The sequence below is a fragment of the Garra rufa genome, chromosome 2 (genome assembly GCF_049309525.1).
Source record: "Garra rufa chromosome 2, GarRuf1.0, whole genome shotgun sequence".
Lineage (NCBI taxonomy): Eukaryota > Metazoa > Chordata > Actinopteri > Cypriniformes > Cyprinidae > Garra > Garra rufa.
This window is the reverse complement of record NC_133362.1, coordinates 21331470-21346653: the sequence shown is the minus strand read 5'-3', so window position 1 is coordinate 21346653 and position 15184 is coordinate 21331470. Positions and strand designations below refer to the sequence as shown.

At 35.0% G+C, this 15184-nt stretch overlaps 1 protein-coding gene across 1 annotated transcript in view; it reads left to right on the top strand.

Moving 5' to 3' along the window:
• Positions 1–219: 219 nt before the first annotated feature.
• The window catches only part of mnat1 (MNAT1 component of CDK activating kinase), a 15542-nt gene continuing 577 nt past the window's right edge, over positions 220–15184 (top strand). Inside the window, exons 1-7 of the mRNA XM_073834622.1 lie at positions 220–438; positions 3960–4112; positions 4207–4280; positions 5496–5599; positions 5771–5911; positions 6590–6721; positions 15117–15181. Coding sequence (XP_073690723.1) covers positions 350–438; positions 3960–4112; positions 4207–4280; positions 5496–5599; positions 5771–5911; positions 6590–6721; positions 15117–15181 — 758 coding nt within the window. The 5' untranslated portion in view covers positions 220–349. The remainder of the gene's footprint in view (positions 439–3959; positions 4113–4206; positions 4281–5495; positions 5600–5770; positions 5912–6589; positions 6722–15116; positions 15182–15184) is intronic.

The following is a 15184-nucleotide window of genomic DNA, read 5'->3' as shown; positions in this document are numbered from 1 at the left end:
TATCTATCTATCTATCTATCTATCTATCTATCTATCTATCTATCTATCTATCTATCTATCTATCTATCTATCTATCTATCTATCTATCTATCTATCTATCTATCTATCTATCTATCTAATCTATGAATGACAAGGACAAGGTAAACATGAAAAGAGAGAAAGAAAAAAAATCCATCCATCTATTTATCAGCGCTGGAGCTCTAACTCAAGCAGTGTTTGAATGGGAACGGTTGTAATACATTTGTTTCCACCAGGGCGATTTTGAATGTAACACTCCATTACGCCGTGGAGTGTGTTGATAGCTGTTTATTCTTTTGCAGGCGGACTAAAACAAATATTAACAATAATAATGGATGATCAGGGATGCCCGAGGTGCAAGACGACCAAATACAGAAATCCATCTCTGAAGCTGATGGTGAATGTGTGCGGACACACGCTGTGAGTACCTGCTGTCAGAGCTCTTAGTCAAACCTGTGCACATCTTAAACCTGATGTGGGTTTTTATTCGTGATGGCCAGGACTGAAAGTTGTATTATATGCGTTTGATTCGTTTTACTTGTATAATTCCTAAAATCAGTCCAGTGTTTCAACCTGTGAGTGCAGTAAACCGATGATTTTATGACATCTAACTTCTGTTTTTGAGACTCTCTTTACAAAAAGTTACACTGGTAACGATAGTTTTAGCCATAGCTGTTATAAACTGTTGTAAATGGCTTTTATAACATAGTTATGTTTTCATACATACATGACCAATAAACGTAAAATGCAGCGAAAAGTGACAGTTCTGTCAGCTGACCAAAATTTAAGAGTTTTATTCTAATATTAGCAAAACTTTGTAATAGTGGTATTTTGGAAATGATTACAATGATAAATGTGGTAAGAATGAATACAGTCTAACAGACTTTCTTTTGGTGCTTGAGAGAGGATGTAGTATGTGGATCTCATGGGTGATGTGTGTCTGAAGTCATGAGACTCCTCCTGCTTTGAATGCCCTTGACCTGTAGAGCACATAAGGACTCATGGTGGACTGCTGACCTGGGACTCAGAGACTGTATGAATATATTACACACTGATGACACACTGCTGGAGACAGTCCAGCTCACAGTCCCCCAGTTGTTTAATGAGAGTTTATGTCTGTATGCAGAAAATCAGCACAAAGGAATTACAGCTAATACGTGACTGTAGTCTGTGATTAAATACAGATGATGGACTAGATGGAGATGTTGCTTTATGTGTTTCTTCAACTATGGGCCTTTTTGGAAAATAAACTCAGTCACTCAAATTTTGGAAGAGCCTTGACATTCTTTAAACTGTAAGTGCAATTGTCACTTTTGATGTACTGTACATCAAAGTACAAAACTTTATTGCGTACTGTATATGCAAAATGTAGTAACACAAAAATGCATTTTTTTTTTTTTACCATTTCAGGCAACCTATTTTGTTTTATCTGAATGTTATTGTGTAGCACACAGAACTTCTAAGGTTTCAACAGTAGGTATATGTTTACTGGGAAAAGTTAAAAGTAATATGTACACTACCAGTCAAAAGTATTTGAACAGTAAGATTTTTTTTTAATGTTTTTTAAGGATGCTCACCAAGCCTGCATTTATTTGATCCAAAATACAGCAAAAACAGAACAATTTTGAAATATTTTTACTATTTAAAATAACTGTTTCCTATTTGAATGAATTTTAAAAGTTATTTCTGTGATTTCAAAACTGAATTTTTAGCATCAGTACTCCAGTCACATGATCCTTCAGAAATCATTCTAATACTCTTGATTTGTTGCTCGAAAACATTTATTATTATTATTTAGTTGAAAACAGCTGGGTATAATTTTTTTCAGGTTCCTTTGATGAATAGACAGTTCAAAAGAACAGCATTTATCTGAAATAGAAATCCTTTGTAAGATTATAAACGTCTTTATCATCACTTTTGATCAACTTAAAGCATCCTTGCTAAATAAAAGTATTAATTTCTAATGATAAAGTGATAATAAAGACATTTCTAATGTTACAAAGGATTTCTATTTCAGATGAATGCTGATCTTTGGATCTTTCTATTTATCAAAGAATCCTGAAAAAAATGTACTTAACTGTTTTAAATATTGATAATAATAATACATGTTTTTTGAACAGCAAATCAGCATATTAGAATAATTTCTGAAGGATCATCTGGCTGGAGTAATGATGCTGAAAGCGTAACTTTGATCACAGGAATAAATTACAATTTTAAATATATTAAAACAGAAAACAGTTATTTTAAATAGTAAAAATATTTTATGATTTTACTATTTTGCTGTACTTTGGATCAAATAAATGCAGGCTTGGTGAGCAGAAGAGACTTAAAAAACATTACAAATCTTACTGTTCAAAAACTTTTGACTGGTAGTGTATACAGTACGATATTTTGTGTTACATGTAAACAGAAAATTTCTGTATCATATTTATGGCATACACATGTATGTCTGACGGATTTTGATAACTATATGATCATTTTGCATGTGATGGCTGACACAATGAAAGAATGAAAGAGTTTTGTTGTGAAGGGTAATAATTTTCACTGAGAATCAAATCATCAGTTTTGATCAAGCCATGTGAATTTAGCAGTGTAGAGTTGTACTTACTCTTTTGCATGTGTAAAAACACATTATTAAATGAATTCAAATCAGATCCCTGAGCTAACGATGTCTCCTATTTATCTTAAAAATAACAAAGTAAAAAACTTTGTTTAGTTGAATATTTGAAATCTCACTACAACTGAGGGACAGTCATAACTGCATTATAACATAACTTTTTATTTGTATTTTAAGAACAAAAACCTAGAAGGGAAAACAATGAAACATTAAATAAAAATTGCATTTGAAAAACTTAAAATCTGTTATTATTATAATATTATTATATTATTATATTATTATAATATGCTTTTTAATAGTGTTATTAAAAAGCACCCATGGGACATAAAAGTGCCTGTAGTTGAAAAAACACAGTGTTTGTGAATGTAAGGCTGATGCTGAGTGTGTCCTGATGACCTGCAGCAGTGAAGAGGGAAGGGCACAAGTAGGTGTGTGTGTGAGAGATAGTTGATGAGAGGGACACAGGTAGCTTATGTGTGCGTGTTTGTGTGCGAAATGCAGGAGTTTGCAGATTTTGTGTTTGTGTGATGGGGTCAGTTGTGCTGAGTTAGAGGAGTGTAGTAACCTCTCAACATGCTGACAAACACGGATTGGGAGTGGAGGAATGAGCAGGGAATGTCTAGCATTTATTCACATGAGAGTCTGTGTTCGTACTTGTGTCTTGCAGGCTTTTTTAAAGGTCTGTCATTCTCTCTCTCTCTCTGTCACATGCACACTCACCTTGTCTGTTGAGGTCATGAGTCAGGGAGAATTAGAGTCTACCCTCTAAATTAAGTTAAAAGGGGAATAGTTTCATATACACAACGTTTAATAAAGCAACATATTCTGTGGAAAGAGCAGGGGAATTAAAAACAGAAGGAAAAGAAAAGTTAAACCGCTCAGTGGAAAATGAAAGATTGTTTACTGTAGTTTTAAGACAATCTAGTTGAAACTCAGCATTAGTTATATGCATAAATCCTGGGCAAGATGTAACATTGGTTTTTAACACACTGCACTTTGTCAGCCTTTAATGTGTATGTCTGCTTTGCTTCAAACCCATCCCGTCATCACTCCATTATGATTGAGTAAGACTACCACACACACAAATATCAGGCCTCTGTTTTATCCATTAGTCTAACTTATGGCTCCGTTTGGAAAGTTTTTGGGGCCAAATTTTACCCTCTGAAGCAGTGAGATGATTGAAATGTGTGTTTGTGTGGAATTGTTTCTAAAGGCTTTTCCAGCAGATTTCACATTTCATTACTGTTTATTTTGACCCTTGTTCAGCAGACCTTCTGCCAATGTGAGTAAAATGTTTTTGTGTGTGTGTGTGTGTGTGTTTCAGGTGTGAGAGCTGTGTGGAGATGCTGTTTGTCCGTGGCTCAGGTAACTGTGTGCAGTGCAACACTCCTCTCAGAAAGAGTAACTTCCGCGTGCAGCTCTTCGAAGATCCAGCCATCGATAAAGAGGTGGAGATTCGCAAGAAGGTTCTCAAAATGTATGTGTCAGAGAATGAGTGTATATGTACATCCAAAATTGTCTTATTGGCTACTTATTGTATTGTATTTTAATATGTTTCTTTCATCTTTCAGCTATAATAAGAGGGAATTAGATTTTTCCACTCTGAAAGAGTATAATGACTACCTGGAGCAAGTGGAGGACATTGGTAAGAAGCGTATACAGTTAAAGTCAAAAGTTTACATACACCTTGCAGAATCTGCAAAATGTTCATTGTTTTACCAAAATAAGAGGGATCATACAAAATGTATGTTATTTTTTATTTAGTACTGACCTGAATAAGATATTTCACATAAAAGACATTAACATATAGGCCACAAGAGAAAATAGTCGTTGAATTTATAAAAAAGGACCCTGTTCAAAAGTTTACATACGCTTGATTCTTAATACTGTGTTGTTACCTGAATGATCCGCTGTGTTTTTATGTTTAGTGATAGTTGTTGAATCCCTTGTTTGTCCTAAACAGTTTAACTGCCCGTTGTTCTTCAGAAAAATTCTTCAGGTCCCACAAACTTCACATTTTTCGCATTTTTGTGAATTTGAATCCGTTCCAACATCTTTTCACACTGAGGACTGTGTCTTAAACTGAGGGACTCGTATGCAGCTATTACAGAAGGTTCAAATGCTCACTGATTCTTCGGAAGGAAACACAATGCATTAAAAGCCTTGAATTTGAAGATCAGGGTAAATTTAACTTATTTTGTCTTCTGGGAAACATGTAAGTATCTTCTGTAGCTTCTTAAGGGCAGTACTAAATGAAAAAATATGATATTTAGGCAAAATAAGAAAAATGTACATATCTTCATTCTGTTCAAAAGTTTACACCCCCGGCTCCTAATGCATTGTTTATTCTTCTGAAGCATCAGTGAGGATTTAAACCTTCTGTAATAGTTGCATATGAGTCCCTCCGCTGTCCTCGGTGTGAAAAGATGGATCTCAAAATCATACAGTCATTGTTGGAAAGGGTTCAAATACACAAAAATGCTAAAAAACCAAAGAATGTGTGGGACCTGAATGATTTTTCTAAAGAATAGCGGGCAGTTTAACTGTTCAGAGCAAACAAGGGACTCATGAACAACTATCACTAAACAAAAAAACAAACAAAAAAACTCAGCTGTGGATCATTCAGGTAACAAAAGAATTAAGAATCTATTGTATGTAGACTTTTGAACAGGGTAAGTCAGTACTAAATAAAAAAATAACATGCATTTTGTATGATCCCTCTTATTTTGGTAAATAAATGAACATTTTGCAGATTCTGCAAAGTGTATGTAAATGTTTGACATCAACTGTATAAATTATTTGTTAATTACATACAATTTAAGCTTTTTTGTGTTTTAAATGTATTTTTGTGTGTTTTCAGTGTTTAACCTGACAAATAACGTAGATGTTGAAAAGACCAAGCAGATAATGGAACAATACCAGCGAGATAACAAAGACATTATACAGAAAAACAAAGCCAAACTAGTAAGTATTTGTGCATGGTTCTGATTGGACAGTTTGATCATTTCACAAGTGAGAACCAGATCAGAATGACATCTTATTTTAGCCACAGCTTAGCCATTTGTGCATTTCTTCAGACACAGTTGAGCTTTTAATTTTACTTTCTTTCTTAAATGAATATTGTCTCTCTGTTAGACACGTGAGCAGGAGGAATTGGAGGAGCTGTTGTTACAGGAGCAGCAGGATTCAGAGCAGAGGAGACTGGAGACCCTGCAGGAGGAACAGAGACAACTACAGGCCAAGAGGAAAAGCAAACAGGCCCTGCTGGATGAACTGGTACACACACACTTTAAGTGTTGATTTGGTACATGGGTTGATATATCATGGTCTTTCTACATTAGCATGTGCATTTGATTTTAGCCTTGTCCTTTATGTCCATAGTCGTCAACTTGTAGTTCTTAACGGTAGTGTAGGTCTACAGACTGTTATGTAAAACAATGAAAAAATTCTTAAAGGGATAGTTCACCCAAAAATGAAATTTCTGTCATTAATTACTCACCCTCATGTCATTCCATGTCGTAAGACCTTTGTTCATCTTTGGAACACAGATTAAGGTATTTCTGATGAAATCTGAAAATATCAATAATATCTTAATTTGTGTTTCAACGATGAATGAAGGTCTAACGGGTTTGGAACGACATCAGGGTGAGTAATTCATGATAGAATTTTCATTTTTGGGTGAACTAATCTTTTAAAAAATATTTAATGTACTTCACACACAATATATAAAACAATACCCTTATCTGGTTGAAGTTGTGGCCTAGCGGTTTGTGTTCTGGCACATTAAAGTGTGTTGCTTATGCAAGCAATGCAAGTTTGAGTCTGACTTGTGTTATTTTCTGATCTTCCCCTCCTATCCATCCCTGTCCTCTCTTCACTCTTCACTGTCAATTAAAGTGTCAAAGGAATGTTTAAAATGAAAGCATATACTCAATGTTGTGTTTGTGTTTGCAGGAAAGTTCCAAGTTACCTGCGGCTGTGCTGTTGGCCCAACATAAAGATCGAGCCGCCAAACTGGAGACCCAGATAGAAAAACAGAAGCAAAATGTCAAGCCAGCAACCATCTTCTCTACCGGAATAATGATGGTGAGGGAACAACATATGTGTACACACATGCCCACATAATCGGTTGGGTTGACAGTGGATAAAATTTGTAATCGAATTAGTTAATAATTAATCAAATAAATTCCAGGATTTACTGAGAAAAGCCATCAAATGAAGGTTTAGGATTAGTCATAATTAAATCCATTCATTTTTTTTACGCATTTATTTTCATTACATAATAGATTTTGAATGCAAGCCTGCATTTAGTTGAATAAAGAAGTATCTTCTGCTCACCAAGCCTGCATTTATTTGAATCAAAGTAAAGCAAAAACAGTATTTTTTTTTTTTTTTTTTTTTTACTATTTAAAATAACTGTTTTCCATTTAGAATGTTTTGAAATGTAATTTACTCCTTTGATTTCAAAGCTGAATTTGAGTAGAACTTTTTTCAGGTTTCTCTGGTGAATAGAATTTTTTAAAGAACAGCATTTATCTAAAATAGAAATCTTTTGTAACATTATCATCACTTTTGATCAATTTAAAGCATCCTTGTTCAATAAAAAAATTCTAAAGGATCATGTGACACTGAAAACTGAAGTAATTAGGCTGAAAATTTAGCTTTGATAACAGGAATAAATTACATTTTGAAATGTATTGAAATAAAAATAACAGTTATTTTAAATAGTAAAAATATTTCAAAATTGTACTGTTTTGCTGTACTTTAGACCAAAGGCTTGGTGAGCAGAAGAGACTTAAAAAAAAAACATTAAAAATCCTGTTTAAAAACTTTTGACTTTTGACTAGTCAAATAATTTTAATATGTAATATGTTTAATTTAATATGTAATTACATGTATTATTGTATTATTTATTTTTTCTACAGGTTATTGTGCTAAATTTACATATTGAATACAATCGTATACAATTGAGATCAGTATTACTTTCTAAACCACAGACATCATAAATGTTTTTTTTCATTTGTTTATAAACATCTTATGTTTCCTGTGTAATATTCACAAGCATTTGCGTACACACAGACACACCAGCATGTTTGTATTAGCCAATGTTTGAGTATGACGTGGGAGTGTGTGTGTGTTTATATCATTTTGTGGTACGTCTGTTGTAAAGCAGGTAAGACAGGTTTGTGCTTTAAAAAAAAAATCCCGTCAGCGGTCACTGCAAAGGACACAGACCTGAACCAACATGTCATGAATGTGTATGCAAACTAGAAGGGGGAGCAATACATCTCAAAAACTGCCGTTTGAGAGTAAAAACAGAAACACTGTGCACAATTGTCTGTGTTTGTGTGTGCATAAGTTTCCACAAACGTGTCTTGTGGTTGGCATGAGGAGATGAGTGGTGTGTATGTTGGCATGGATCTTGGCACATGGAGGATGGTGTCGGCAAAAAAGTGTTTGTCAGCTTTAGATGGCTTTACGCTACTAGGCAGGAGGCACGCGTATATGGTTATATTTAACACACAGATGTTTCTGAGCGGTGCAGTTAAGCAGTGTGTGTGTTCGTCTGACTTTTTGCAAGCACAATCATACTCCGCATACATGTGGAGAAAGCCAGTTGAGGCTTGGAGATCAAAATAGTGTGTGTTACAGGGCATGGAGAGGGCATTGGCTCTCACACTTGTTACTTGAGCTCAGTTAATGCCAGCTGGAGGGTCCACAAAGCTCACTTTATCCCCACTGAACCTGTATGTGTGTTCACTAGTGTTACACGGTAAATTCAGGTCACTTTCTCAGTGTGAATTCAGTCAGTGATGATTATTGTGCTGTGAATAGGACAGGATATTTATGATGATGTGTTGATGAGTATATTATGTTGTATTTGTGGTAATATCTGTGTTTTTGTGACATTTTTCTCTCGTGCCCCATGCAGAGCAGTGTGAGTGTGTGATCATTTTAAAATGTGCTGATCTGAGATGAATGTGTGTGTGTGTGTGTGTGTGTGTGTGTGTGTGTGAAGGTCAGCAGAGGTGCTGATAGACAGTTTATATTTGTTGACCTTGGAGCGTCCTGAAGACTTGCATAGTCAGAGTCCCGACGCGCTCTCCTGCCTGATCCCATGTGAAACAGAAACCTTTTGCCATTCTCTCACATTCCTCTAGACTTAACCGAAAAATAAATTTACTCAGAACACACGTTTTTAAATGGGGTTTTATCAAAAGTAAATCTGTGAAAACTTTTATGGACAATCCTTGTTTGAAGATATTGTATTTTAGCTATAGTTAGGGTTATTAGTAACGAAAAAAATAATACTGTTTAATTTAGCTTTAAAATAATGTTTTTTGATCCTTAGAAAACTTCCAATGACTTGATAGTATTGGCTAGATATCTTGACTAGATTTTCGCATGATCGGCCCGGATCGGTGACCGGCCGGTCAATTTCTCCTCTTGCCGATTCCTAGCCGATCATTTTATTCCCAGCGGCGCATGCAATTACGTCACAGCCACGCGCGCGCAGCCGCGCACTCACAGTTGCGTGTAAACATGTCTTTGGTGTGAGTGAAGATGACACAAAGATCGCAGTTTGTAACATTTATAAGTAGGGATGGGTATCGTTAAGGTTTTAACGGTATTACTACTTCTATCGATACCACTTATCGATTCGGTACTTTAACGGTACTCTTATCGGTACTTTTTGTTGTGTTTTTAATTAAAAAACTGAAACAAATTGAGAACAGAAAAAACAACACTTTATTTTTTAAATGTAAAATAATTATCTATAGCTTAGCAAACACCAATGTTTGAGCAAATATCTGTTACACAAACAAAACCAATGATTGTAAAACAAAGAAATAAACACAATTTTCTTGCAAATAAATATACAATGATTTAACTACAAATTAATTTTTAGGTAAGCTCTGCTCTATAATTTCTAGCACAGTTTATTATTATTTATCTATTTGTAAAAGCAGTACTATAAAGGCATTTTAATGTTTAATATTTATTTAGGTTACTGCATAAAAAAATATTCTAAATATTTAGCCCATATGTAGGCTATATGTATCTGAATGTGTGTTTATTAAATTATTAACATTATAATACTGATATAGAGAGACCTTATGTGATGTTTATGTCGTTATTTTAACATAGCATGCATACCTGAGGAGACGGATGATGAAGTAGAAGCTAGGCAGTCGAAAACTTTGCATTTCTGCACATAATGCACTTTGGCTAGATGTTTTGTCAAATTGCTTGTGTTTCCGCCTTTACAAACAAAAATCTTGTTGCACTTGTTGCAACGAGCATTGTCCGTGTTCACACCACAGTCTATGGTTCACACGGGTGAAGTGTAACCATACTTTGGATCGTTCGGCGCTCTCCGCCATCGTCACTCCATAAGCGCGCGCTCTCTCGTGTTGTGTGCGCGCGAGCTCTGTTACTGGGAACAGACTACATTTCGTGCGTGAGATAGCAAATAACGGCAGTGCAGGCGAATAACGAATATTATCGCAAATTACAAAAGGCTGGTCAGGTAAAATATACTAGGTAATATTTATTTAGCAATAATAAACAGAACATTTATTTTTTTTATTTCTCCAGTACCGACAGCAGAACCGTTAACGTCAGAGCTTATCGATACTTCGGTCTTTTATAATTTGGCACCGGGACCGATAAAGTACCGGGTTTCGGTACCCATCCCTATTTATAAGGCCAAAATACAACGTGAGGGAACAACCACGAACCACGCGCTTGTTTAGCTTGGCTGGACATGTGGTAGATCGCGCCCCGCTCTGCATATTTTGCATGTCTCTGTTAGTTAACACACCTGATTCAGATAACCCACTCGTTAGAAGTGAATGAACTGTGTGCCGATTGACATGGTCCCTGCCCAGTGTTCATTGCTCCCTACTCCCTGAGCAGGGGAAATCCGTTGACGTTTACTACACTTTCATTCATTCACATATTTGCGCTGCGCCTCCGCATACAGCCTCTTCACACACTAATAATAGTTCGAAGCCAGCATATGTTCCATTTGAAGGTAATTAAAGCGTGCGCGACGTGAATTGAATTTGTATTTATTTACAGATGCATTTATGTTACACTTCTCTAGTAAATATCATCTGTGTGCGAAGAAATGCTTCTCTTTATCAAGGAAAATTTGCCATTAATGCTCAAGTAATAGCATTTAGTTCTAGCATTGTTATTTCTACCTGTTTGAAGACACAGTGCACAGTACTACTACTACTACTACTACTACTAATATTAAAACTATTATTAAAACATTACTTTTTAAAGGGATATTTGCCAGAAAAATTATCTACCAGAAAGGTAGAAGGACATTGTTAAAATAGGCCATAGTGGCATCAGTGGTTCAACAGTAATGTTATGAAGCTATGAGAATACTTTTTGTGCGTAAACCCCCCCTAAAATAACTACTTTATTCAACAATTTCAACAAAAAGCACAGAATATCCAGGTTCATATCTCAGAACGCCAGCTCCTGCCTGCGTGAGCAGCACCAGTACTCTTGTGAACCCACATCGAAGACTGACACGGAATAGAGGAAATTATTGAACCAAGTCATTATTTTTGTTTTCTTTGCACACAAAAAGTATTCTCATAGCTTCATAACATTAAGGTTAAACCACTGATGTCACAGGGACTATTTTATCGATGCCCTTACTACTTTTCTGGGCCTTGAACTTGGTAGCTATGTTGCTGTCTATGCAAGGTCAGAAAGCTCTTGGATTTCCTCAAAACTATTTTAATGTGTTCCGAAAATTTAGGTCTTACAGGTTTGGAACGACATGAGGGTGAGTAATTGATAAAATAATTTCATTTTTAAGGTACAGTAGCAAAGACAGCTTGTTTTTATCCTATTAAATTATGGTTAAGTAAAACTAAATTATGGCCGTTTTTGGTGCAAGAAACTTTGGTTTGGATAAAATGCTACACAAGTTTATACAGTTCCCTTTAAGATTTACATATCTGTTTTGGAAACACAGCCCTCTTTTGGTCCCCTTCCCAAAACCAACTTTGAGAAGGAATAGTTTATAACAGAATTTCCCAAATCCCGTCCCACATTCTGGTTGATACTTGTAGCTGAATGCTGGCAAGAAGCACTACCAACACACCTCAGAAATAATAACTGGCATTTGTTGGTTTGGTGAGGAAAATTATCACACCCGCAGAATGAACAAACAAATGAGCCGTTGCATCGTAGAGACTTTCCTGTGCCAGTCAAAATGTTCTGTGCCTCCCAAGACAGAAGTCTAAAATGCAGAACCAGGGGAGATGGTTTATTTAAAAAATGTAAAATTCAAGTCCACCTCGTAAAAACATGTTTACTATGTGTTAATGTCAAACATATGGACTGATTCACTGCCTAGGCAGGGGTGAGGTTAAAGCGCTGGACGGCACTGAATGTCGAAACGCAGCAGATATATGATTGATTTGAACACAAGGCCCCGTTAAACTGTGTGTAACTGCTTGGAGTGAAACTCTGAATGCACAGACAACCGGAGGGGTGTTTCAGCTCAGGGATTTCCTTCCCTTTCCACCCCCGCACGGTAATGAAGATAGATCGAGCCGGCAGCTCTGTTTTAGGGGCGCTGGGGAGTGAATATGTATCTATAGTCACTCAGCATACTCAGAATCAGCAGCATTTCTCTACACACACACACACACACACACACACATACAACATTTCAAATAAATGTTGAGCGCAGATGTTCATTTTTGAGTTGGTAAAGATGCAGTAGTGGTTTACCTTTAAGTTTGTGTGTGTGTACTGGAATTCTGAAGAGTTTTCCATTGGTATTAGGCTGTTGACAGGGTAATCTATGATGGGATGGTTTTTATGTGTTGACATGGAAATCTCTAGACAGATTGTGTTTGTGTGTGAGATGTGAGTTTGGAAGTGATCAGACTGGGTGGACAAGAGAATTTCTGTTTGTTATTTTGAATTCATTATTAACCACAAACATTTGGTGTGTGTGTGTGTGTGTGTGTGTGTGTAGAAAGTTTTAAGTGTTCAATTTGTTTTGTTAAGTTTGTTGGAGTGCTTCATCCGCTTTTTATGAACCTGCAAGTATGTGTGTGTTCTTTTCTGGGTTCAATGTGAGGAAAAATTGTTTTTAGTGCAAACAAAAAATGGCTAGCTGGCTAGTATAGCTTTACCTGAAGAAATGCATTGCAACAATACTAATTTTAAATGGAATGGCAAAATGAGGGGAAAAATCACAAAGGTCTTATTTTTGTCTAAAATATTTTGAAATATAAACTGTTGTCCAAAGTTATTTAATACAGTAAAATAAAGATTATTACAATTTATAAAAAACTGTTTTCTATTTTAATGTATTAAAATATAACTTCACCACCAGTCAAAAGTTTTTGAACAGTAAGATTTTTAATGTTTTTTTTTAAAGAATTCTCCTTTGCTTACCAAGCCTCCATTTTATTTGATCCAAAATACAGCAAAAGCAGTAATAGTGTAAAATATTTTACTATTGAAAATAACTGCTTTCTATTTTAATATATTTTAGAATGTAATTTATTCATGTGATCAAAGCTAAATTCTCAGCATCTTTACTCTACAGTTAAGTAAAAAAAAATTTTTAAATAAAAAGATCCAAAGATCAGCATTTACTATTTCAATATCTTGGACTCTAGATATTTTTTGGGGGGATAGTTTTTAATTTTTTTAATTTTAATTATTAATTAACACTTTTATTTAGCAAGGATGCTTTAAATTGATCAAAAGTGATGATAAAAACATTTATAATGTTACAAAAGATTTCTATTTCGGATAAATGCTTTCTATTCATCAAAGAAACCTGAAAAAAATCTACTTGGCTGTTTCCCACAAAATAATAATTGTATTTTGAGCAGCAAATCAGAATATTAGAATGATTTCTGAAGGATCATGTTACTGGAGTAATGAAGCTAAGAATTCAGCTTTGAAATCACAGGAATAAATTACATTTTAAAATATATTCTAATAGTTATTTTAAATAGTAAACATATTTCAAAATTTGTCTGTTTTTGCTGTACTTTGGATCAAATAAATGCAGGCTTGGTGAGCAGAAGAGACTTCTTTAAAAAACATTAAAAATCATACTGTTCAAAAACTTTTGACTGGTAGTGTAAGTTTATTCTTGTGATGATAGAGCCAGTGAAGTGAAGTTTCAGCCAGTTTTCAGTGCCACATGATCCTTAAAAAATTAAATAATTTTAATATGCTTGAGAAACATTTCGTAACATATGCATAGAAAGTTGAACAGAATTTATTTGAAATAGTATTTATTTGTAATATTATGAATGTCTTTACTGTCACTTTTGATAAATTCAAATGTCATTGCTGAATAAAAATATGAATTTCCTTTAAAACCACATTTTGAATGGTCACATGTTATCTTCACATTAATTATACATTATGCCTACTATAATTTCGCAAAATTCACCAACTATTGTCTAGCATTGCAAAAATGTAATTTTGGACATTGGCTGTGCATTTCGGGGTGCACAAACTCAGGAATGTTTAATTGCACAGTCAATAAACAGATCGTAAAATTTCCCTCACTAGTGTTCTTTTTCATGGTCTGGTTACTTGTATCACTGTTGTTTTCTCTCTTTTTCTCTCCATGTTTTGTGCGGCATTATTTTACTTTGCTGTTTTGTTGCCTTTTAAATGCATGCAATACTTTCGAACCAAAGTAACGAGAAGCTCTCCCATGGAAATTCCCTCTCCACACACACACACTTACACCCCCTCCATGCTGTGGTTTCTGTCTGTCTCCAGCAAGTTCAGTCTCCCTTGTGTGTGTTGCCTCTGTGTGTGTTAGTGTGTGTGTGTGTGTGTGTGTGTGTTGGCAGTGAGTGATGTTGTCATACATCTTTAGATTCCCCTGCTTGGATCTGGATCCATAGAGGGATGTGTGTGTTTCTTGGCACCCATGTATTTGCGTGTGTGAGACTTCATCTCAGACAAAATGCCTGTTGCTGTTGTTTAAATGAGGTCATCTGCATTAACAGTTCCATTTTAAACTCAATGAGTATCTTCTAACTATTATCACCTCAAATGGCATTAAGTAAAATAACTGTAAAAATAAATTAAAGTTTAAAGTAAATATATTTTCAGTATGACATTTCTCTAAGCATTTATTTATTTATATATATATATATATATATATATTATTTATTTATTTATTTATTTTTATTTATTTATTTTCCATAAAATGTACCTACTTTCTAAATGCTTGTTCTTAGAAATCACACTTGTTTCTGTGACAGCCAAACCTTTTAGCCAGTCAGAGCACTTAACCAATCAGAAATGATCTCTGCCTGTCTATCATTGTCTGTGTTTGTGGGCAGGGTGATTGGGCAGTCTATCTAAAGCTAATGTAAATTTTTGTTTAGTAGTGATTTTTTTTGTTGTTGTTGCCAAAACATTCAAAAATATTCGCTCTGTCTCTTTCCTTCAGGGTCAGACTGTGTCTTTCGCTTCCGTGTCTCGTGTGGAGGAGGTATTGTATGCCTATCGGCCCCTGTT